This window comes from Anolis sagrei, chromosome 4 (genome assembly GCF_037176765.1).
Source record: "Anolis sagrei isolate rAnoSag1 chromosome 4, rAnoSag1.mat, whole genome shotgun sequence".
NCBI lineage: Eukaryota > Metazoa > Chordata > Lepidosauria > Squamata > Dactyloidae > Anolis > Anolis sagrei.
In genome coordinates, this window is record NC_090024.1 from 130219502 (window position 1) to 130246089 (window position 26588).

At 39.9% G+C, this 26588-nt stretch overlaps 1 protein-coding gene across 1 annotated transcript in view; it reads left to right on the top strand.

Moving 5' to 3' along the window:
* The first annotated feature begins 2918 nt into the window (after positions 1-2918).
* Positions 2919-26588, top strand: part of LOC132774345 (P-selectin-like) — a 44791-nt gene continuing 21121 nt past the window's right edge. Inside the window, exons 1-7 of the mRNA XM_067467659.1 lie at positions 2919-3056; positions 12015-12093; positions 14320-14709; positions 15226-15333; positions 18598-18786; positions 21476-21661; positions 23530-23715. Coding sequence (XP_067323760.1) covers positions 2919-3056; positions 12015-12093; positions 14320-14709; positions 15226-15333; positions 18598-18786; positions 21476-21661; positions 23530-23715 — 1276 coding nt within the window. The remainder of the gene's footprint in view (positions 3057-12014; positions 12094-14319; positions 14710-15225; positions 15334-18597; positions 18787-21475; positions 21662-23529; positions 23716-26588) is intronic.

Consider the following 26588-nt stretch of genomic DNA (forward strand, 5'->3'; position numbering starts at 1 on the left):
GTTTTGCCATCAAAGCATTCTGAACCCCACCAACAATAGAATTGAACCAAGCTTTCCACACAGAACCCCATGATGAACAGAAAATACTGTGTTTTCTGATGGTCTTTGGCGACCTCTCCAACACCCCTTTATGACCTGCACAGGGGTCCTGACCCCCAGGTTGGGAAATGGTGCCTTAAGGCCATCCAGTCTAATTCCCTTCACCATTGCAAGAGAACATAACCATAGCCAAAGCCCTCCTGACAAAGAGCCATCCAGCCATAGATATAGATAAATATGATTCACACACAGAGATATATAGTATCATAGATTTGAAAGGGACCCCTAAAGAAGGACTATGATATGTTGCATCTTCCAGAGTAGGCAAAAGAGACAGTCTCTACATCAACACTGACAACGAAACAGCAAGAAATACTGTTTACCCACAAGCATACATATATCAGAAACCAACACTTTCTCATAACTTTATTTTCCAGATCACCAGACTGGGCCACAGCAATGTGTGGCAGGGGATGGCTAGTTTTCGATAAATATGTTTTAATATGTATATTTTTAGAAATACATTTAATATGTTTATTTATAGAATTTTTACAATGTTTATGTAATGTGTCCGACAGCTGTAATGGACTGAATGAGGGCTAATAACTTGAAGCTTAATCCTGACAAGACAGAGGTCCTCCTGGTCAGTTGTGAAGCTAGTTGGAGTATATGGTGGCAACCTGTGCTCAGTGGGGTCACACTCCCCCTGAGGACACAGGTCCGCAGCCTGGGAGTCCTCCTGGACTCAATGCTGGCGCTTGAAGGTGTCGGGGTGGCCGGGAGGGCCTTCGCACAGTTAAAACTTGTGTGTCAGCTACAACTGTACCTTGAAAAGCCTGACTTGGCCACAGTGGTCCACACCTTACTTACATCTAGAATGGATTACTGCAATGCACTCTACATGGGGCTGCCTTTCAAGAAATTGCAATTGGTTCAAAGATCAGCAGCCAGGTTACTAACTGAGGCTAGCTAAAGCGAGCAAACCATGCCCTTATTGAAGCAGCTCCACTGGCTGCCGATCAGTTTCCGGTCCCAGTTCAAAATGCAGTTTATTATTTACAAAGCCCTACACGGTTCGGGTCCAGCCTATCTTCATGACCACATCTCCCCCTATGAACCAGCGTGCTCTGAGATCTGCCATGGAGGCCCTTCTCTTGGTCCCGCCTCCATCTCAAATGTGATTCATGGGGTACCTAAAGAAGTACAGGTATATATATTCACGCACACTAGTATTTCAACATATACCATATATACTCGAGTATAAGTTGACCCAAATATGAGCCAAGGCACCTGATTTTACCACAAAAAACTGGGAAAACGTATTGACTCGAATATAAGCCGAGGATGGGAAATGCAGCAGTTATGGGACAGTTTCAAAATAAAAATAGATCCCAATAAAATTACATTAATTGAAGCATCAATAGGTTGAATGTTTATTAATATTTACATAAAACTGTAAGATAAGACTGTCCAACTGACTAACCTTTTTCAATGTATATGTGTTTATGTATCTTTCCAATAATAATAGAGTAAAATAATAAATGTAATAATAATAATAATAATAATAATAATAATAAAGTTAACCTATAAAGTTAACCTATAAAGATCACTCTGACCAAAAGGTCATGAGTTCGAAGCCAGCCCGGGCTGGAGTGGGTGTCCAGCCATTGTGTGATGATTGGAACGGAATATGGAAAACGAGATTGGATTGTGATTCTATGATGAGACGTCGCGAATGATTTAGTGTAATTGTATTATTAATAGTGATGTTGCTATTGTTGTTTGTGTAATTGCCTTATTGTAAATTGTTTTTTATATGTTGTACACCGCCGTGAGTCGCCCTAGGGCTGAGAACGGCGGTCTACAAGTGCAGTAAATAATAAATAAATAAATAAATAAATAGCCCGTTGTCGACCTTTGCAACCCGAAAGACAGTTGCATCTGTCAAGTAGGAAAATAAGGTACCACCTTGTGTGGGAGGCTAAATTTAACTAATTTATGAGGCCATAAAGAAAGAAGACTCCGGGGAATGTGGAATGCGGAAGAACTTCATCGGTGTCGTTGATGGACGATGAAAAGCAGCAGCTCCCCTGGCGGCCAGAAAAAAAAAAGTTAAATAGCTTTTGTCTGTTAAATGTTGTTTGTCAAACTGGCATTGAATGTTTGCCATATATGTGTTTACTGTAATCCGCCCTGAGTCCCCTGCGGGATGAGAAGGGCGGAATATAAGAACTGTAAATAAATAATAATAAATAAATGTAATAAATGTAATAATAGTAGTAGTAGTAGTAAGAAGAAGAAGAAGAAGAAGAAGAAGAAGAAGAAGAGGAGGAGGAGGAGGAGGAGGAGGAGGAGGAAAATAATAAATAACCCTGACTCGAGTATAAGCCGCGGGGAGCTTTTTCAGCCTTAAAAAAGGGCTGAAAACTAGGCCTATACTGAAGTATATACAGTAATTTCACCCAAACTTTGGCTTTGACTGAATTTGGCTACAACTTTACTGTCAAGTACATATTGCTTATCAACAAACATTTTAGTGCCCTTCCAGACAGGCCCTATATCCCAGGATCTGATCCCAGGTTTTCTGCTTTAACCTGGATCATATGAGTCCCCACTACCAGATAATCTGGGATAAACAGAAAACCTGGGATCAGAGCCTGGGATATAGTGCCTATCTGGAACAACCCTTAATTGACAACATGCCACAGGACATGGATGTTCCCTTACTATTCCTGTTTCATGAGCATATGACACTAGAGCTGAGTTTATTCTAACATTAAAAAAGACACAGTTGCATGCATAAACTGTACCAATTGCCAAGGAGTTAATGGCATGAAGTTTTGAGAGGGCGGTACGATGAGGAAGGCAATAGGAAAAGGATGCAATCAGCTTTTCTACACTCCAGAGGAAGTGTTGGTACCACAAGTCTACACAGAGGAAGGAGGTGTAGTGTTTATGCCAACCCACACAAGGAGAAGCGTGCAAAAGAGCCATCAGAGGGATTTGCAATAAAAATGGTAAGTACAGTTTTATTTCTCTATATACAGAATTCCAAAGGATACAGATTTAGGAATGAAATAGCGTTGAATTTGCTATTTGCTGTAGCCTGGAACAGGTATAGCAAGGAAGCACATTAAAATTCAAAAGGACCAGAGGTAACCCCATGGCCTAAGAGGAATGGCTAGATGAGCATCTGCAGAAACGACTATAAACATGAAAGTCAGGGGAGGACTCAAAATACAATTTGGTCATAATAAAAATGATTGACATCGATTTTAAAACCTTCATTTTTACTAGATTGTGGCCTGGAGTATTGGATAGGTAAGAACAAATACAAAAATATATGACATACTAGCGGTCCCCTGCCACGCGTTGCTGTGGCCCAGTCTCGTTATCTGGAAAATAAAGTAATGAGAAAGTGTTGGTTTCTAATATATGTAATTTCTTTATGCTTGTGGGTAAACAGTATTTCTTGCTGTTTGTTAGTGTTGATATGGAGATTGTCTGGTTTGCCTTCTTTGGAACATGCAACATATTATTGTCCTTCTTTAGGAATCCCTTTCAAATCTGTGATACTGTATTTGTGTGTGTGTGAATCATATATATATCTATCTATATTTATGGCTGGATGGCTCTTTGTCAGGAGGGCCTTGATTACGTTTTCTTGCCCCGATGGAGGGAGTTGGACTGGATGGCCTTAAGAATGGGGGTTTTGTGTGGGAAGTTTGCCCCAATTTTGTCGTTGGTGGAGTTCAGCATGCTCTTTGTTTGTAGGTGAACTATAAATCTCAGTAACTACAACTCCCAAATGTCAAGGTCTATTTCCTACTCCATCTGTGTTCATATTTGGGCATATGGAATATTTGTGCCAAGTTTGGTCCAGAGTGCTGTTTAGATGTAGGTGAACTGCAACTCCCAAACTCAAGGTCAATGCTCACCAAGCCCTTTTAGTATTTTCTGTTGGTCATGGGAGTCCTGTGTACCACATTTGGTTCAATTCCATCATTTGTGGAGTTCAGAATGTTCTTTGATTGTAGGTGTACTATAAATCAAAGCAACTACAACTCCCAAATGATAAAATCATTTTTTTAGTGATGGTCACTCCTTGGATTAGTAGGTATTTTGTGGCAAAATTTGGTGGCAATTCGTCCAGTGGTTTTTGAGTTATGTTAACCCCACAAACGAACAGTACATTTTTATTAATATACAGTTACATATATAAAAGGATGGGAAGGCTCCAACCAAATTGGGAAGTATAATTCCGGATTCAACCCTGATTTAAGTTGAACTTTATGCCATGCCGGCTTTTAAAAATATTCAGATTGAGTTATCCAAATGCATAAGACCAGAAGTGTTTTTATTTTGGATCCCCCCCCCCCCTCCCCCAGATTTTAGAATACCTGTAATTACATATATGTTCATAATGGGAGATAGGATTAAAATCTAACATGAAATTATTTATGTTTTGGTTACACTTTATTCACATAGCCTGAAGGTAATTCTATTCCCAATATTTTTAATATTTTGGATACAAAATACCAAACTCTCAATAATGTCAATATCTCAGTCACTCATGTGGACAATTTCGAAGAGTTTAGGATTTCGGAATTATGGATAAAAAATATGCTCAGCTTGTATGTTGCTGCAGCTCTAGACAGTATTTTAAAATTAGTATCAACAACAATTTGGAGAGATACACAAATGGGAAGGGCTCCTCCACTACCGTTAGTAAATGTCTTTAGATTGTGGCCCTTGCGTGCCCATCAACCTGTCCATGTTACACTTGATATTAAAGCAAAACAATGCTTGGTCTTGCAAAAAAGGTAACTGAAATAAATATTATCAATGATCTGGAGAACAAGCCCTATGAGGAGCGGCTTAGGGAACTGGGCATGTTTAGCCTGAAGAAGAGAAGGCTGAGAGGAGATATGATAGCCATGTATAAATATGTGAGAGGAAGCCACAGGGAGGAGGGAACAAGCTTGTTTTCTGCTTCCCTGGAGACTAGGACGCGGAACAATGGCTTCAAACTACAAGAGAGGAGATTCCATCTGAACATTAGGAAGAACTTCCTGACTGTGAGAGCCGTTCAGCAGTGGAACTCTCTGCCCCGGAGTGTGGTGGAGGCTCCTTCTTTGGAAGCTTTTAAGCAGAGGCTGGATGGCCATTTGTCAGGGGTGATTTGAATGCAGTATTCCTGCTTCTTGGCAGGGGGTTGGACTGGATGGCCCAGGAGGTCTCTTCCAACTCTATGATTCTATGATTCTATCTGTGCATTTAAGGGTGTGGGTTGTAAGGAAATTTTACCGTACTAGAATTAAAGATATATTTTCACATTGTTTGAAATTCTGTTTGAGACAGATATTGCTTTGGGTTGCTGTAGGTTTTTCGGGCTATATGGCCATGTTCTAGGATTTTTGTAGGTTGTTGTAGATTTTTAAAGCTATATGGCCATGTTATAGCTCGAAAAACCTACAATAACCCAGTGATTCCAGCCATGAAAGCCTTCGACAATAGATATTGCTTTGTTGTATGTCACCTTGATTCCTCTTCTGGGAAATAAATAAAATATGTTGTGACACTAATTCAACACAACCCCCTTATTTAATTTGGCTTCAACTTGTTATCCCCTTTCTCGTTTCCCTTTGCATCTGGAGAAAAGAAGGGAGGCAATCAATTTCTGTCATCAGTCCATTCTTCTGAGAGGCAAGGCCACACAATGGTCACTAGTAAAAACTGTCTTTCACATCACAACCCTCTTTATATGCCTCTAAGTGAGCACGAATACTAGTGCGGATGTTTGCATTACAAACATGTAACTGCAATAATGTCCCACACAATTCTAGGAACTGTCACAGAACTATAATCCTTAGCAAAGGTAAACAGTATTTCTTGCTGTTTCTTTGTTAGTGTTGAAGTGGAGAGTGTCTGGTTTGCCCACTCTGGAACATGCAAGATATTATTGTCCTTTTTTAAGGGTCCCTTTGAATTCTATGATACTGTGTGTGTATGGATTATATCTATCTATCTATATCTATGGCTGGATGGCTCTTTGTCAAGAGGCCTTTGATTACGTTTTCTTGCCCTGATGAAGGGAGTTGAATTAGATGGCCTTAAGTATTTTCTGTTGGTCATGGGGGTTCAGTGTGGGAAGTGTGCCCCGATTTATCATTCGTGGGGTTTAGAACGCTCTTTGATTGTAGGTGAACTGTGAATCCCAGTGACTGCAACTCCCAAATGTCAAGGTCTATTTTCCCCAAACTCCATCTGTGTTCATATTTGGGCGTATTGAGTGCGTGTGCCAAATTTCGTCCAGATCCATCATTGTTTGAGTCCACAGAGCTCTCTGGATGTAGGTGAACTACAACTCCCAAACTCGAGGTCAATGCCCACCAAACCCTTCCAGTATTTTCTGTTAGTCATGGGAGTTCTGTGTGTCAAGTTTGGTTCAGTTCCATCATTGGTGGAGTTCAGAATGCTCTTTGATTGTAGGTGAACTATAAACCCCAAATTTCAAAATCAATCCCCCCCCCAACCCCACCAGTAGCAACAAAAATTATTTTATGGTGTGGGGGGGGGGTCACTACAGCATGAGGAACTGAATTAAGGGGTCACAGCATTAGGAAGGTTGAGAACCACTGATCTACATTGTAGAATTAAACAACGTATCACAGACAGAGAGCGACAACTAGATCTGGCCTCGGTTCCAACCTTCCTTATCAATGAAGATAGCAGATATCTTGCCTCCCCTATGGCATATTTAACAAACTTAGAGGTTCCTCTTCATCGAAGGGCTTTCACCCTGGCTCGATGCCACGCTCTCCCATCCGCTGTACTCGAAGGCCGCTACTGGAAGATCCCTTTCCCAGAGAGACTCAGCCCCTGTGACTTGGGTCATGTAGAAACAATAGAACATGTGCTCCTTCCGTGCCCGTTCTACAGGGATATCCGTGCCAGGCTTATCTTACTTCTCATATACAAGCACCCAGGCCATTCAGGACAATTTTATGCCTCCATGCTACTTGCAGATATTAATTCAGCTACAACCTACAATGTTGCAAAGTTCTGTGCAGCAGCATACAAAATCCGTCAGGGAATGACTGGTCCCAAAAGTTAACTGTGTGTCCAGTAATCTTCTTCTCTGAATCTACAATTTGGTGATGGATCTGGGCATTGTATGTTTTTACCCTGTTTCCCCTTCCCTTCCGCTCCCTCACCCATATTGTGCTTCAGTCGTTATATTTATATTTTTAATGTACCAAACAATCCAAGTTTGTATGAAAATGTGACTATTTTCTGTGCTGGTCAATGACCGAAATAAATGATTTGATTTGATTTGAACTCCCAAACTCAAGGTCAATGCCCACCAAACCTTTCCAGCATTTTCTGTTGGTCATGGGAGTTCTCTATGCCAAGTTAGGTTCAATTCCATCATTGATGGAGTTCAGAATGCTCTTTGATTGTAGGTGAACTATAAATCCCAGCAACTACAACTCCCAAATGACAAAATCATATTTTTTGAGTGATAATCACTCCTTGTGTTGTGAGACGTTTTGTTGCCAAATTTGGTGTGATTTCGTCCATTGGTTCTTTTGTTTTTAAGGTACTCATTATGCCCAGAGCATTTTTATAGATATAGATATAGATATAGATGGGTTTACGCATGCGTTGTAATGTAATTTTTGTTTTTTGGCTTTTTAAGTCCCTTCTGTTGTGTTTTTCAGTGTTTTTATGAGTGATGTTCACTCGTTGGCCTGATTGGTGTATTGTGTCTAAATTTGGTGTCAATTCATCCAGTGGTTTTTGAGTTATGTTAATCCCACAAATGAACATTACATTTTTATTTGTATAGATATACCTGGAGTCAAATAACAATTTCTCAAGCCAAAAGGGGTCCCAGAAAAGTTTAAGAAGCCTTGTTTTAGAGTACATTCTTTCAATGTAGCTGGGAATATACTTGTTGAACACAATGGTGTTTATTGCCAGGAAGATACACAAAGGATGGTACTGTTAGCATCCTTCTCATTGTTTCTAAGGGAAGTGTTAAAACTCTTGAATAAGGAACATTCCACAGATATATAAATCCCAATTGCCTAGTTTCAACAGACTTCACAACCTCTGAGGATGCCTGCCATAGATGCAGGCAAAACGCCAGGAAAGAATGCTTCTGGAACATGGCCATACAGCCCGGAAAACACACCAATCTAGTGATTCCGGCTATGAAAGCCTTCAACAACATGTTGAATAAGTCTCTTCTCTTGCCCTTAGGCATTGAACTTTGAATCTTCCTCTTATTTTAATATTTAATTGTGTGCTAATTTATTGTTATGATAGTTTTCCCTATTCCTGGCAGCACAAGGACGCTACTTCCTGTCTCATTGTATAACGCTTAAGGCATTAAGGTGAAAAATAATAGGAACATCAATCATATAGAATCAAAAATGTGATCTTTATGACCATAATGATCGCATTTGTATCACATGCTTCCTCTAAGTACCTTAAGTAAGCATGCATGTTGAGCATATAACAATATATGTTGTTTATCCTCAACTAAAGCCTCTAAGTGAAATATGAAATGAGAAATAGTAAAATGATGTTGATAGATTACATGACATGCCCATATAATGCTAGATTTTTCTCATCTGATAGAATAAATATGTACAATGTTACAATTTTGAATATTTAATTAAATAATAAAATGTATAATAATTATAGGAAATTGTTAACTGCTTGAGGCAAAATTGAACCTAGTTTCAGGCCACTGAAACCACACACTAAATATTTTCAATTGAAATCTATTGCTTTTAAAAGAAGTGCGTAGTGTTGGCTGGATGATGATAATCCAGATGTTGAAGTTCCTTGGAGTGAGGACGTTTTTCCATTTATCCATGCTAAACATTACAAAAATTATTTCAGATTTTAGAAACGAACAGGTTGAATATAATTATGGAGAAATGGGAAAACATAGAAACAAAACTCAAAATAAATGAACAACGTAAAATTCAAGTAAATTGCATGATCTATATTTCAATTCAATATCAGCAGGCCTAAACATATTGTTTGTATGTCCATTATCCATGAGTGAATACTGAAAATGAATTCGTCAAATGTTCCCTTGGTTCAAATGATGTGGTTTCAGATTTTGCATATATAAATAAATGGATGCCAAACTGAAGCAATCTTCAATCTTGAGGTTGAGTATAGACTATGGACCATGTATTATGATCATCCAGCCAACACTACGCACTTTTAAAACCAAAAGATTTCAATTGAAAATTTCTGATAGCTATTCAGGCATCCCACCCACTCCCCTGGTTGTCCAGAAAATAAGCTGATTTTGGATTGTGGCCAAAAAGGTTTAGCCTATTTTAATTTGGTCCAAGTTGTATAGGACTCCTTTAAAGCATCATCTACTGTTAAAGGGTAACAATGTGCAAGAAATTTTACTATCCCTTTGCTTTTTAATGAGGTTCCAGCACAAAGCTGTACTGGAAAATGCATACATTTCAAGGCTACGACAATGATTGCTCTGACGTCTTTCAACACTGTATATCATTTCCTATCTTTAGTTACCCATTAGTTTCAACTTTGAAACAGTTGAACTCCAACTTACTAATGCCTTGAAAGAGCTCTCCAGCTACTGAAAAGATAACCACCTGAAGCCTAACCCTGCCAAAACACAAATATGTGCTTTCCATCTTCACAGCCATGAAGCCAACAGGAAATTGAAAGTCACCTGGAAAGGTCAAGAGTTTGAACATTGTTTCCATCCTAAATATCTCAGTGTCATCTTAGATCGAACACTATCATATAGGAAACACTACTTGAACACCAAGCACAAAGTAACTGCATGCAATAACATCCTGTAGAAACTTACTGGCAGCACACGGGGTGCAGACCCAAAATTAGTAAGAACATCAGCCCTGGCCTTGTCTTACTCAACTGCCGAGTATGCCTGCCCTGTTTGGCAGGCATACACCATGCAAAGCAGGTGAACATAGCATTGAATGAAACATGCAGAATAATCACAGGATATCTTAAACCTACACCTGTTGATAAACTCTACAAGCTAGCTGGCATTGCGCCCCCCCCCCCCCCCGATGTGTAACGGGAAGTTGCTGCTAAATGTGAGAGAAAGAAGGTTGAACACTGTGAAAACCTCCCACTACATGGCTACCAGCCTCCTCCCAGTAGACTCAAATCAAGGAAAAACTTTATGAGAACTACCACTCTTCTTGGCGTCCCTCCAGCAACAGCAAGGGTATCCCTCTGGGCAGCTAAACCAGGAAATCCCAACTGGATGCCCCCCCCCCCCCTGTGAGGGTCTTCCTCCAGGGGCAAACCAAGAATGGGCAACCTGGAAGTCCCTGAACAGACTCAGAAGCGGAGTGGGCAGATCAAAAGACAACCTGGCAAAATGGCACTACCTAAAAGAATCCCATACCTTGTGTGACTGTGGAGCAGAACAGACATCTCTGCATCTGTATGCTTGTCCATTGTGCCCTGCCTCATGTACAGAGGAGGAATTGTTAGAGGCTACAGACAATGCCATTGCTGTTGCCCGTTTTTGGTCAAAAGATATTTAGCTGCCTGCACACCTTCTATTTTTATCAGTTTTATACTAATTTATACAATGCTTTGGATACGAAATAAATAAGTTACCCATTTATATTATAGGAAACAAACTGAAGAGAACACATCACAAATTCGTTGCTGATATTCTTCATTAAAAAACTGTTAATTTAAAGCTACTTCATCACAATAAGCTCAGTCTTACAAAACAATCGAAAGTAAAACTTTAACATTAGAACACATAGTTTCATTAAAGGTAGGGAAACATTTCCCCAATGCCTGATCCTAAATAACTAGCATCCGAATTAGGGAGTAAAGTGAAACAACTAATTATTTTGTATCCAACACTTTCCACCTTTGATGGCATTAGAGAAGTAAATAAAGCAGTCCAGCAAAAGTAGATTAGTGGAATACGTCTAGCAGCAATACCAGGACATTTTGATGATTGTATTACACACCATGACATTATCAGCCGGCCCACTCACCTTTCTATGATCTCTTTGCTCTTCGCTACAGAAATCACAGTGACTAGAGAGAAAATACAATTATTCAACTATTCTTCTTATATTGCAAGATAATGTAGAGTGGTTAGAGTTTATGAAAGACCCACTGTTGGTAAGGAAGAAAGCTGGTAGGACAAATTTCTTGTTAGATATTAAAGCAGTTGTGTTCATATTTTTTATTCTTTTGAGGATATGGCTATAAAGACTATTATGATGAAGACTGGAACTTCAGCATTTGCCATTATGTTAGTGGTCTTTTCATTACAGTAATAAGGCACTAAAGATGTGTTTAAATAATTAATTAGACTCAGCCCCCTTCTACAATGCTATATAATCCAGATTATCTGCTTTGAACTGAATTATGTGAGTCTACACTGCCATATAATCCAGTTCAAATCAGATAATCTGGATTTTATATGGCGGTGTATGTAGAAGAGGCCTTATTGAGACTAAGGTCTAAGCCAGGGGTCCTCAAACTTTTTAAACAGAGGGCCAGGTCACAGTTTCTCAAACTGTTGGAGGGCCGGATTATAATTTGAAAAAAGCATGAATGAATTCCTATGCACACTGCACATATCTTATTTGTAGTGCAGAAAACACTTTAAAACAATAAAATAATTAAAATGAAGAACAGTTTTAACAAATATAAATTTATTAGTATTTCAATGAGGAGTGTGGGCCTGGTTTTGGCTGATGAGATAGGATTGTTGTTGTTGTTGTTGTTGTTGTTGTTGTTGTTGTGTGCTTTCAAGTCGTTTCAGACTTAGGTTGACCCTGAGTGAGGGCCGGGCAAATGACCTTGGAGGGCCGCATCCGGCCCTTGGGCCTTAGTTTGAGGACCCCTGATCTAAGCAGACAATTCAGGGACATGATTCTTCAATTGCAATTTTTATTTTCCAGCCAACAGGAGAGGCCAGTGGAAGATTCCAGGATAAACAGGCAGATGAACACATAGTGCTGTTAGCTGTCATCGCGTGGGGTAAGCATTTGTTACATTTAACCAGAACAATTGTCATACTGATTTCAAATTCATCTTGACATTGAATAATATGACACAACATTGGAAAGGTAAAAGAAAAAAATATAGCCAGAAACATCTTTGGGACTCCTTTGATTCTGCTACTGACATCAGATAGAGATGTTGTTTTGCTGTTGTAATTTTAGAGTAAATAAAGAACAACACTCAAAAACAGGGGAATTCCCGACAAGAAAAAATTAGGGACAGCTAATCACCTCTCAAAAGATTACCCCAGGCACTAACAAAAAAACTACCAGCCCATCAAATGCTAATCAAGGTGGTTAGTTGAAACATTCACATCTCGCTCCACCCTGGTCATTCCACCCAATTTTCCTCGTTCCAATAGACCTCACTATCTCTGAGGATGCTTGCCATGGATGCAGGCAAAACGTCAGCAGAGAATGCCTCTAAAACATGGCCATAAAGCCCGAAAAAACCAATTAGGAAATGGCATTTATAACCCAGAAACAAAAATTGTTAACAACTTAACAATTTTTGTTTCTGGGTTATAAATTCCATTTCCTAATTGGTTCTATCATAAAACATGAGAAAAGTTTATTAAACTGCAAAAATTTTGTTTTGGTGGGACATCCTGCAGCACATTTTGCTATAGTTTTTCAAATAATATCTTGTAGAATCCCAACCAGTTCAACATAGGGTTGTTGTAGATTTTTCGGGGTGTATGGCCATATTCTAGTAGCATTCTCTCCTGATGTTTTGCCTGCGTCTATGGCAGGCATCCTCAGAGGCAAAATGTCAGGAGAGAATGCTTCTAGAACACGGCCATACATTCCGAAAAATCTACAACAACCCAATGATTCTAGCCATGAAAGCCTTTGACAATATACAGTTGAACATAGTTTGTGGCAGCCACAAAAACAACGTTTCTGGAGTATAACAACTATTTTCAAAGTAAATACTGCACAATGAAAAAGGAAATAACATGTTCAAACCAGGAACAGATTTTTTTTTCAGATTTTGCTACATAGTGTAATTTCTTGCCACTCGGGGAAGCACAAGGCACAAAATAAGCCCTCTGCAAGTCAAGTTTCAATGCAGTAGGATGGAAGGCACAGCAAGGCATGTGCTTTTGACAACTGCTGTAAAATAAAATGACTCAATGAAAAGATGTGTCAACTCAAAAAGCTTAATAAGCAATGTGTCCTGCAAAAGATCTGGAGAAAACAAGCATGACAAGACAGAGATACACATTGTGAATACCTTAGCTGGAATTCCCAAATTCCAAAAAAAAAAACTCCCAAATCCAAAATTGTCCATAAAGGTGGCTAAAAAGTGACACCTTTGCTTTATGGTGGTTCAGTGTGCACAAACTTTATTTCATCCCCAAATTATCAAAAAATTGTATTGCATGAAACAGCTTTCAGGCTATGTGTATGAGTTGCATATGAGACATACATGAATGTCATATTTGGACTTTGGTCACATCTCCAATGCAGGCATCCCAAAATCTGGAAAGAAAAAACCCAAATCCGAAACTTGTCTGGTTCTAAAGCGTTTTGCAAAAGGGATATTCTATCTGTATTAGGCAACCTCTGAGATGGTGATATTGCTTTAAAGCAGTGGTTCCCAACCTGTGGGTCCCCAGGTGTTTTGGTCTACAACTCTCAGAAATCCCAGCCAGCTTACCAGCTGTTAGGGAGTTGAAGGACAAAACATCTGGGGACCCACAGGTTGAGAACCATTACTTTAAAGGGATCTGCTATTTAAAGATGGACAAACTGATAGTAGCTCCTGTCCGTTTGGTGGAAGCTCCTTCCTTGGAGGCTTTTAAACAGAAGCTAGATGGCCAACTATTGGGGGTGTTTTGATTGTGCTTTTCCTGCATGGCAGAGGGTTGGAGTAAATGGCCCATGTCGTCTCTTCCAACTATTATTCTATGATTCAATGATTCTGTGAATGTCTTAATGTACAAAAAGGGACTCTGTGCTTTTCAGTAGAAACACTGGTGGAAAAGCTTCTCCGAATTACTTAATTCCTGCCTGTCACGAATCTTTTAGAATCAGAAAGCTTTAACTGTTATTAAAGCGAGGTTACAATATTCTGTTGCACACGATTGAGGGGTAAATTGTAATTAAATGATGGCTGAAATAACAGCGATACAGTTGTATCAATATCTGTTGGTAAGTTGAGATAATATTGGTCTTATTTTGCTTGTTGTTCTGGCAGGGCTCTTGTTTCCCGTGGGTGTGGATGCCTGGACTTACCATTACGGGGATAAATCAGATCTGACTTGGAGAGAGGCAAGGGTTTTTTGCCAGACCTGGTTTACTGACTTGGTAGCAATCCAAAACCAAGAAGAAATTGCCTATCTAAATGCTGTCGTCCCTTTCTACAAAAAATACTACTGGATTGGGATCCGGAAGATTAACAACACTTGGACCTGGGTGGGAACTAACAAGAAGCTGACAAAAGAGGCAGAAAACTGGGCTTATCGAGAGCCTAACAACAGAAGAGACAACCAGGATTGTGTTGAGATTTACATCAAGAGAGACCGGGAGGCTGGAAAGTGGAATGATGAACCTTGTACTAAGAAAAAGCGAGCATTATGCTATCAAGGTAATTAAATTTTCCATATTTTGGCGGGTTTTTTGTCTTAGAGCTGCCTGAAATTTACATTCAGAAGAAAATCTAGGTGAATTTAATTGACCTAACTCCTTTGAAACATGTGTACAGTGGTCCCCCGCTACTTTGCGGTTCACTTATTGCAGCCTTGCTGCTTCACGGTTGTTGTTTTTTTAAAGAATGTAAGTAGCAAGTGAACACTGAGTGTGTGTGAGAGAGAGGGGGGCACCTTGTTGCTGCCTGGGCCTCTTGCCAAAGCTTTTTCTTCCCTCCGTGGAGGGGATCTTCTTCCCCGCTCGCCCTCTTTACCTTCCTATTCCTCCTCCTCGTTGCCGCTTGGGCCCCACGATTGAGGAGGCAACAGATGTTTCTTCCAACTCTGTGATTCTGTGAAAAACTCACTAATGTGACTTGCCAGGGGTTGATCGGGATCAAAAATAATTTTAAGCAGATTCAGGAGAGGGTCAGAAGTTTTTGTAATGGACGGTTCTGTCTTTTTTCCCCTTATAGCCTCTTGTCACCCTTCTTCCTGCAATGAACGGAGTGAGTGTGTGGAGACCATTGGAAACCATACCTGTAAATGTTATCCTGGCTACTTTGGGCCTGAGTGCAAATATGGTGAGTTTGGAACACATCAGAATTTTGCTCTCGTTGGGAATTATAGGAATGCTGTAAGGAGCCCAGTGAAGGAAAGGAAATAAAGTTCTCTTCCCTCCAAGTCGCATCATTAGTCTAAGGCAGTGGTTCTCAACCTGGGGTTCCCAGATGTTTTTGGCCTACAACTCCCAGAAATCCCAGCCAGTTTGCCAGCTGTTAGGATTTCTGGGAGTTGAAGGCCAAAAACATTTGGGGAGCCCAGGTTGAGAACCACTGGTCTAAGGGCTTCTCATTTGGGTTGCTTCTTTTCATTAAAAAGTAACATGGTATACAAGGGCGAATTATGCACCAAACATTACATATAGTTTGTGTCTCAGTTTCTCAAGTAGTAGGTAGGCAAGCTATGCATCTATTTCTGGTTAAACAACTGCTCCATTATTTTTGCCATGAATAATTTTCTACAAAGTAACATAAGTTGTTTTCCATCTCTTCGTGGCTTATGAGTACTCAGCCTAGACTTCAGCTCTTATTAGTGCATGAGAATCAGCATTAGCTCATGTCATAAGGTTAATTAACAACTTCATCATCTGGAATAACATGAAAAGCAAAACGTACAATAAGTTGCAGCTATATTTACAATGGCTTACTTGAAACAACTTGCTACTCTGTTATCAATATAAATAAATGATAATACTTACTTACGTGATCCTACTCGTTGTCCGAGTAAGGATGGTCCTCCAGGGTCAGTGTGCGGAGGATCCGTAGGTGACTGTGGAGCCCTATTCTTGATCTGCGTCTTCTCCCGCAGTGAGGGCATTGGTTTCCAGGTGGAAGGCGGTCCTGGTCAGGGTTGGCTTGACACGCTTTCCTCTTGGCATGTTTATCTCTTTTGTCCTCCATTCGTGCTTCTTCAAATTCTACAACACTGCTGGTCACAGCTGACCTCCAGCTGGAGCCCTCCAGGGCTTTGGGAGACGGTGGCTGGTCCAGCGGAGTTGATGGCGGAGAACCATCACTTCAATGCTGGTAGTCTTTGCTTCTTCCAGCACGCTGACATTTGTCCGCTTGTCTTTCGAAGAGATTTGCAGGATTTTCCTGAGGCAGCGCTGATGGAATTGTTCCAGGAGTTGCATGTGACGTCTGTAGACAATCCACGTTTTGCAGGCGTATAGCAGGGTTGGAAGGATAACAGCTTTATAAAATAAGTGATAATAGGATAAATGTGATAATAAAATATTGTGTCTAATGAAAGGTACTAGAGTCCATGAAAACGTATGCCCTAAATTTCTTTTTCTTAGGCCCCATTCAGGCAATATAACTGATTTTGAAGTGGATTAAGATTGAGAGTGTTCCAATAATGCCCCCCCCCCCCAACTCACATCTCCCTGAAACTGAGATTTTAAAAAACTCACCAAACTCCCTGATTTCAGCAGGAAGATCCGCTGCATTTGAACAAGACACAGGAAGTAGCAAAGGAAAAGCATAGGAAGGATAAGTCTGCTGCACAGCCCAGGAGAGGAAGGATTCAGCATTGACATGGGAATGCTGAAGATCTTGCCCGGTTTTCAAGGGCTTCTTAAACAATCCTTGGTGCTGGTTGCCAGGAGGCAAAGGAAAAAACAAAATAAACTCCTGTGTTTTGAGGGAGGCAGAATGTAGTTTCAGTCATATGGTGGGTGTTTGGACTGTCTTTCATCTTTCACTTGTTTTGTGTGGTGCTTGTGTAGGCAATCCAGAGTGAACCAAGCCTTCTATTCTGGATGAAGTGGCTGTGTGGAAGGGTCCATTAGGATTTCATCAGAAGGTCAGGGGGAAAGCAGAATAAAGTGGATAGAGACATATTACCCTGTTCCCTCCTGTCTTTCCCCACCTTCTGGGATGGCCATCCATCCCACATCCTTTCAGCTTCTTCCGCCATCTTTCCTCCACTTTACCCCATCTTTCCCTATCAGGTCTCAATTCCCAAAGACCATGGGATGAAGTCCTTAGTCTCAAAGGTTTTGTAATAAACATCGAAAATTTAACTTTTGTGGTTTTTCTCAAAGAGAGAATATAGTCTAGCTTTTGCCTCAAACTTTGCTGTCCATTTCTTTTCCATGCACCCTTCTCCAAGGCAGTTTTTTCCTCATTAGACTGTATGGAAAGGCAGACTAGAAAAGGAGAGTAGTGAGGAGGAATAGCGGGAAGCGTACAACTGCATTCAAACAATGGTTCCTCTTCCCTGCTTCCCTTTGTTAACAGCCTGGGGCAAATTGGTGCATGCTAAATCATGTATAATTTCAATGTAATGTACAAGGGCCATGGTGGTGCAACGGGTTAAACCGCTAACTTGTAGAATTTGCTGACTAGAAGGTCAGCAGTTTGAATCTGCGGGACGGGGTGAGCTCCCATTGTTAGCCTCAACTTCTGCCAACCTAGCAGTTTGAAAACATGCAAATAGGAGTAGATCAATAGGTACCACTCTGGTGGAAAGGTAATGACTCTCCATGCAGTCATGCCAGCCACATGACTTAGGAGGCGTCTACGGACAATGCCGGCTCCTCAGCTTAGAAGTGGAGATGAGTACCACTCCCAGAGTCAGACGTGACTAGACTGAATGTCACAGGGAAATCTTTACCTTTAATGTACAGAGTAATTAAACTCAATCATCTTGTAAGGAAATTCTGCTGAATTTAATGGGATTTATTTATTTATTCAGATGTTTACTAAATGTAATGGTCTACTTTTCTTCCAGTATGGGTGCTAAAGCAGCTTGTACCATAGGGTAGAATACAATAGCTAAAACTATCTGCTGCACACGTGAAAAAAAAATAAACCGTGAATATGTTGTTTTAAAAGTTTCAGATACATATTATGGGATTGTACTTTAAATGGGTCTTCGAAGTAAACATGCGCAAGTTAGAATGTGATCATGGCCTGTATAGAGGTCATTTTTTTTGCAGTTTATCGCAATACAAACTGCAGTGTGGGTAATTCTAAATGGCACATTTAATAAAGTAATCTTTGCCGTCATTTTGACTGGGCTGTTGCGGTTTTGAGTAGATTAGGTCATATTTTGAAAAACATGAAATATAAAGTGCTTATCATGATGCTTCCAAACAAACGCAGGACCAGAAATGGTTGGCATTTTAAGTCCACAAGAATTCAGATCACAAGCACTTGAATTCCACCAAAATCCTGTGAAGAAAATAACTTGAGCATCTTTTTGGAGAGGGGTGGGTGAGGCTCGAAAAAAGGGTGGTTTTTTTTGCAAAATGATGGCATAACTTTTATATTTCCATTTAGTTGTTAAATGCAGGGACCTTAGTGCTATTCACAAGCCACTGCGCATGAACTGCAACCATCCTCTGGGCGATTTCAGTTATAGATCCAGCTGTGCTTTCAGTTGTGAAGAAGGACTTGAATTGAGTGGACCGGCCACCTTGCAATGCTTGCCCTCTGGCAACTGGACTGCTGAGATACCACAATGCATAGGTATGTGCTCTCATGACAGGTGTTGGCAGAGCAGGGCATTATCCAATGCCCAGGAACTAGGAAACGACACTCTGAGCCAAGGGCTATCACTTTCCTCTGGAATCCGGGCTCTGTTTTGAATTGAGGAGTCCCTCTATTCCAGGTAAACAGGATTTAGCATTTGAGGAGACATGGTTTCAATAGATATAGATTAAAGGGGGTGAAATTTGTTCCATTTTCACACCAATGTGTAAACAGTTTCTCTAATCTGAAAATGTTTCCAAAATGCATGTACATGGGGATAAAATACACATAGTGAAAAATGTATATAAAATACACATGTGCACACAACAGTGCATATAATTTGTCTATGGATCTTAAACTAGAATTTGCCAAACATGGCAAAAAAAGGACAAAACTTAGCATTGGAAAAAAGAAATCCACATTGAAACCACATTTTAAGGGGGAATGTTTATTTCTTGTTTATCAATAGCACTATGTAAAAAAAAATCGGAAAAAAATGTTTCTGGTTTGAAAGTATTATTTCCTGTTTAATTATGCATTTTATGCAGTACTTTGAAAGTAGCTTTTATACTCCAGAAACTTCAGCTTTGTGGCTGCCACAAACGGCATTGAATTAGTTGAGACTCTATAACAGGCGTCCTCAAACTAAGGCCTGGGGGCCCGATACGGCCCTCCAAGGTCATTTACCCGGTCCTCACTCAGGGTCAACTAAATCTGAAATGAAAGCACACAACAACAGCAACAACAATCCTATCTCATCAGGCAAAAGCAGGTCCACACTTTCAATTGAAATACTGATAAGTTTATATTTGTTAAAATTGTTCTTCATTTTAAAGTGTTTTTGTACTACAAATAAGATATGTGCAGTGTGTATAGGAATTCATTCATGCTTTTTTCAAATTATAATCCAGTCCTCCAACAGTTTGAGCAGGGGTCCTCAAACTAAGGCCCGGGGGCCGGATGCGGCCCTCCAAGGTCATTTACCCGGCCCTTGCTCAGGGTCAACCTAAGTCTGTAACGACTTGAAAGCACACAACAACAACAACAACAACAATCATATCTCATCAGCCAAAAGCAGGTTGATGAGATACTAATACATTTATATTTGTTAAAATTGTTCTTCATTTTTATTATTGTATTGTTTTAAAGTGGTTTTTGCACTACAAATAAGATATGTGCATTGTGCATAGGAATTCATTCATGTTTTTTTCAAATTATAATCCGGCCCTCCAACAGTTTGAGGGACTGTGACCTGGCCCTCTGTTTAAAACGTTTGAGGACCCCTGAGTTTGAGGGTCTATGACCTGGCCCTCTGTTTAAAAAATTTAAAGACCTCTGCTCTATGAGAAACTATAGCAATATGTACTGCAGAATGTTCCACAAATACAAAGTTTTTGAAGTTTAATACACTTTTCCATGTTTTTAATGATAGACTCAATTAGGAAATGACATATATAACCCAGGATCAATACATTCATTTAAGGATACATTAACGTGTTAGTAAAACAAAACCAAGCCGGGAGAATCCAATGTCCCAAAAATTCCAAAATTCCTTTCCCTATTGCTGCTATCCTCTAGTCCAGTGGTTCTCAACCTGGGGTCCCGAGATGTTTTTGGCCTACAACTCCCAGAAATCCCAGCCAGTTTACCAGCTGTTAGGATTTCTGGGAACTGAAGGCCAAAAACATCTGGGAACCCCAGGTTGAGAATCACTGCTCTAGTTGAACGCCTGGCCCCAGAGTGAGGTCTTCAGTTGTCTTCTGAAGGACAGGAGGGAGGTGGCCAACCTGATGTCCTTAGGGAGAGAGTCCCACAGACGGGGGGGGGGGGGGGGGACTGCCGAGAAGGCCCTGTCTCTCGTCCCCACCAACCACGTTTGCGAGAGTGGTGGGATCAAGAGCAGGGCCTCTCCTGACGATCTTAAGCTTCGTGATGGTTCATAGCAGGAGATACGCTCAGACAGGTAATCTGGGCCAGAACTGTTTAGGGCAGGGGTCCTCAAACTTTTTAAACAGAGGGCCAGGTCACACTCCCTCAAACTGTTAGAGGGCCGGATTAGAATTTGAAAAAATCAACAACATGAATTCCTATGCACACTGCACATATTGTATTTGTAGTGCAAAAAAACACTTAAAAAACAATAGAATAATTAAAATGAAGAACAATTTTAACAAATATAAATGTATTAGTATTTCAGTGGGAAGTGTGGGCCTGCTTTTGGCTGTTGAGATAGGATTGTTGTTATTGTGTGTTTTCAAGTTGTTTCAGATTTAGGTTGACGCTGAGCGAGGGCCAGGTAAATGACCTTGGAAGGCCGTATCCGACCCCCTGGTCTTAGTTTGAGGACCTCTTTAAAGGTTAAAACCAGCACTTCCGGGTCAAAGCAGATAATCTGCAATGATAATCTGGATTATATGGCATTTAAATTTAATTAATGCAGTTTGAAGCCATCTTCTAATTGCGGTGGCCAGACAGCACCCACAAAAGTGTGTGAAAGAAAGTCCTTGATGTGCATCAGCACTCTGTGATTTGGTGTCATCACCATCCGGATCTCAAACTCGTATCAGGATTTCCTGTGCAATCAGCTGTACAGCATAACCACTTTCTTCAGAACTAGCTTTGAAGTGCATTAAGTGGTCATTGTAGGTGGCCTGCGAAATCCACAACTTCCTTTTCTCTTTCTCAGCTGTTCAATGCAAGCCGCTAAAAATTCCTGATCATGGCAACTTCAACTGCTCCCATGTGTATGGGGAGTTTCAGTATCAGTCTACCTGCAACTTTAAATGTGCTGAGGGATTTGCAATCAGCGGAGCAGAGAGCATTATGTGTGAAAAATCTGGAGAATGGAGTTCCCCCGCGCCAACGTGCCAAGGTTCAAAGTTTCCTTCTTCCTAAATTCCATTTCAACATTCACCTCTCAGGCATCAGTAGCATTTAGGAGGTCTAGTGAAAAAGGCAGAGGTTTCCGCCCATTGTTTGCAGACAAAGGTTAATAACAGAAGTATTTAAAAATTGCTGTTAACCTATGCACTTAAATGCATGTGATTGAAGTTAACATTGTTTCTTGCTGGATGTAATTCTTGTCTTGGAAAATCTCAAAACACTGGGTTGTTGTAGGTTTTTCGGGCAATATGGCCATGTTCCAGAAGCATTCTCTTCTGACGTTTCCCCTGCATCTATAGCAGGCATCCTCAGATGCAGGCGAAATGTCAGGAGAGAATGCTTCTAGAACATGGTCATATAGCCCAAAAAAAACCTACAACAACTCAGTGATTCCTGCCATAAAGCCTTCGACAATACATCTCAAAGAACCCCTTTAAAGCATATTGAATTGGTTATTTTGATTAGATGCCTTGTTCCATTCCCTTCACTAGAAATGAAGATTTTTTTAAAGTGATAAAGTGAGGCAGAAACTTTTAGGCCCCATCTATACTGACATATAAAATCCAGATTTTCTGTTTTGAACTAAATTATATGGCAGTGTAGACTCATATAATCTAGTTCAAAGCAGATAATCTGGATTTTATATAGCAGTGTACACCCTCATCTTTATCTGAAAACCTTATCCTAGGGTACCTTACCTTCTTCATATCCAGCATTTTAAATTTTAATTATTACATTTGGCCCAGCCATAGGTGTATGTTATTATTGTTATTGTTTATTGCTTATTGTGTATTTTTTTGTTTTTGAGTTTTATTTATTTTATTTTAACTGTTTGTATTGATTATTTGTTATTGCCTTTGTTTATTGATGTGCTGTGGGCTTGGCCTCATGTAAGCTGCACCGAGTCCATTGGGGAGATGGTAGCGGGGTACAAATAAAGTATTATTATTACTATTATTATTATTATTATTATTATTAGATGGGACCTCAGTTGTTTTAATTGCTGTGTATTAGGAACTGGAGAGTGAAAGGATATCAACAATTGGAAGTTAAGGTATACAGTATATGTTTCAGAGAGAAAGTGAATATTGGTGCCCATTTAATAATAATAATAATAATAATAATAATAATAATAATACTTTATTTATATACCGCTCCATCTCCCCGAGGGGACTCAGAGTGGTTCTCAGGTAACATCACAAAACATACAAAGTAAAAAACAACATAACCATAAGATTAACAAAGCAAAATTTAAGCATAAAAATTGTCGCCATAACACACATATATTAAAAGTAATCCTGCCTGTTCAAGGTAATTTAAAAATTTAAATTTAACTGTGCAATTCTCTTTGTGCATTTAGAAGGAAGACCTCATAAGTTCAGAGAGCAATATTCCCATTTAAGTCTGCATTGAATTCCAGCATAAATATAATCATTTAATCTGGAAGATATCCCTTTGTAACTACTGAAACAATTTCCTAAATTTGCTAAGTTGGCATTGGGAAGTGACTAGCTGTTGGGGAGAATCATGGAATCATAAAGTTGGAAGAAACCACAAGGGACATCTAGTCAAACCCTCTGCCATACAGGAAAAACACTCCTGATAGATGGCCATCCAGCCTTTACTCAAAAACCTTAAGAGAAGGTGACTCCTCCATACTCTGAGACAGTATATTCCACAGAAACAGCCCTTACTGTCAGGAGGTTTTTTTCTAATTTATGGGGGGAAATAGAAATTGTGGGAGAGTAATCCTTGAAGTTAGGTATAAAATAACCAACTTCTGCTCTGTGGAAATTTTGGGGGGTTTGCTCACATCCTTTCTAACTTTTACACTACTCTTTCTTATTATACTTTCAGTTAAGCAATGTCAGGAAATTGAGTCACCCAGAAGAGGAACCATGGATTGTGTAAACCCAATTGGTGACTTTGCTTACAACTCAACGTGTGATTTTTCTTGTGAAGATGGCTTTCAGCTCGATGGCTCTAAGACTTTGCATTGCAATGCAGCTGGCCAGTGGAGCTCCCATGTACCCTTCTGTCAAGGTACAATATAAACATGGAATTGTGTGTGCCTTATGGGAAATTGGACACCTGAATTGGCTGTTTGATGCATTCATTTATATATTACTCTTTCACAAATACGTTTTGTCAGCACTAGATTTATGCCAGATTTGAAATGAATCTACTTCCTTTTTAAAAAAAAATCATTTAGAATATCAGATATAATGGTAGCATGCAATAAAATAAAATGACGTAAAACAACTTGAATATCATATTAAGTATAAACAATAAGCATTTTTATATTATTACTAGCTGTCCCCTGCCACGCGTTGCTGTGGCCCAGTCTGGTGATCTGGAAAACTTTCTCATTACTTTAAAGTGTTGGTTTCTTATATATGTAATTCCTTGATGCTTGTGGGTAAACAATATTTCTTGCTGTTTCTTTGTCAGTGTTGATGTGGAGAGTATCTGGTTTGCCCACCCTGGAACATGCAACATATCATTGCCCTTCTTTAAAGGTCCCTTTCAAATCTATGATACTATATCTCTCTCTGTGTGTGAATCATATCTATCTATCTATCTATCTATCTATCTATCTCTATATCTATGGCTGGATGGCTCTTTGTCAGGAGGGCTTTGATTACGTTTTCTTGCCCTGATGAAGGGAGTTGGATTGGATGGCCTTAAGTATTTTCTGTTGGTCATGGGGGTTCTGTGTGGGAAGTTTGCCCCAATTCTGTCATTGGTGGGGTTCAGAATGCCCTTTGATTGTAGGTGAACTGTGAATCCCAGTGACTACAACTCCAAAATGTCAAGGTCTATTTACCCCAAACTCCATCTGTGTTCACATTTGGGCACATGGAATATTTGTGCCAAGTTTGGTCCAGATCCATCATTGTTTGAGTCCACAGTGCTCTCTGGATGTAGGTGAATTACAACTCCCAAACTCAAGGTCAATGCCCACCAAGGCCTTCCAGTATTTTCTGTTGGTCATGGGAGTTCTGTGTACCAAGTTTGGTTCAATTCCATCGTTGATGGAGTTCAGAATGCTCTTTGATTGTAGGTGAACTATAAATCCCAGCAACTACAACTCCCAAATGACAAAATCAATTTTTGTTGAGTGAAGGGTTGTTAGGTGTCTTGTGTCCAAATTTGGTGTTAATTTGTCCAGTGGTTTTTGAGTTCTGTCAATACCACAAACGAACATTACATTTTTATTTATATAGATATTAGCAATTTGAGAACATGGAAATGTGAATAGATCAATAGGCTCCGCTTTGGTGGGAAGGTAGCAGTGCTCCATGCAGTCTTGCTGGCCACATGACCTTGGAGGTGCCTACGGACAACGCCGGCTCTTCGGCTTAGAAATGGAGATGAGCACCAACCCCCAGAATCGGACACGACTGTTCTTAATGTCGAGGAGAAACCTTTACTTTTACTTATAACGAAAATATACTATAGCAAGTTATGATAGTTTTTTTAACGCCTAAGTTAGTAAATCCAATAGTCCCCAAATGTTTAATAAAAAGCCATATTGAATATGAAATCAAAATGAAGGCAACAACAGCAGATCTCTGTGGGGCAGGCATTCGATAAACAATAGAAGTCCTACTCCCCCAACCTCATACCCAGTGGTGGGATTCAAAGAAGGATATCTGAAGCATTTTTCAGTCCTGTAACTAGTACCAAAAATGCCAGCAAAACATGGTCTCTTGTTCACCAAACTCCAAGGACTGCGTCTGCAGCTATATAGAGAGCTAGTGGCTGCTGATCAGCAATTAAGTTGCGTCCAGGCCCGTAGCTTGGGGGGGGGGGGGGTTGAGGGGCATGAGCCCCCCCCCCAAATTCTCAGGGTGGTCCGCAAGAAAGCCTTACTGGTACATTATTTACTGTAATGTTTAATCATATCATGATCTGATCACCATGCTCAATATATCCCATATGCATGGGAGTATTGGGATAATGATACAAAAGGTTTGCTAGGGTAGATCCTCAGCCCCCTAACTCGAATCTAACTCAGCCCCCTCTCCCCCGAATCAAAATCCTGGCTACGGGCATGGTTGAGTCAATTTGTACTAGGTACAATTTTGGATTCATTTTAGAACATCTCAGGAGAAAGGCAGAATAGAAATCAATCAGTTCAAACAATAAATCAATGTCTGATCAGGAAGTTCCAAGTGCATGAACTACTGGGGTAAATGATAGTTGTCCACAAAAAGCTGATCTCTGGTCATACTATGTAACAAAATTTGAAAAAAAAGTTCTGTTCCTGGTTTGAAAGTGTTATTTCCTGCTTAATTGCACAATACTTATTTTGAAAGTAACTTTGTTTTTGTGATTGCCACAAACTCAATTGAAGTGGTTGGGATTCTACAAGATATTCTTTGAAAAACTAGAGCAAAATGTGTTGCGGGATGTCCCACAAAAACAAAGTTTTTGCAGTTTAATACACTTTCCATGTTTAATACACTTTTCTATGTTTAACAAACATTTCTCCCTGTTTTTATGATAGAGCTACAGTAGAGTTTTGCTTATCCAATATAAATGGGCCGGCAGACCATTGGATAAGCGAAAATGTTGGATAATAAGGAGGGATTAAGGAAAAGCCTATTATTTATTCTATTTATTTATTCCATATATTTACATCCTGCCCTTCTCCCCACAAGGGGGACTCAGCACGGCCTCACATGAGCATCAGAGGATGCTAACAGCATAAATACCATAAAAATTACAATTCACAATAAAATCATTTTAAAACATTGTACATCATCAGTAAAATTTAAGAATAAATTAATAGATTAATGTGTCAGTAAAAATCAAGCTGAGCCGGGAGAATCCATGTTGCAAAATCCAAATTTCCTTTTCCTATTGCCGCTGGCCTCTAATCGAATGCCTGGCCCCAGAGCCAGGTCTTC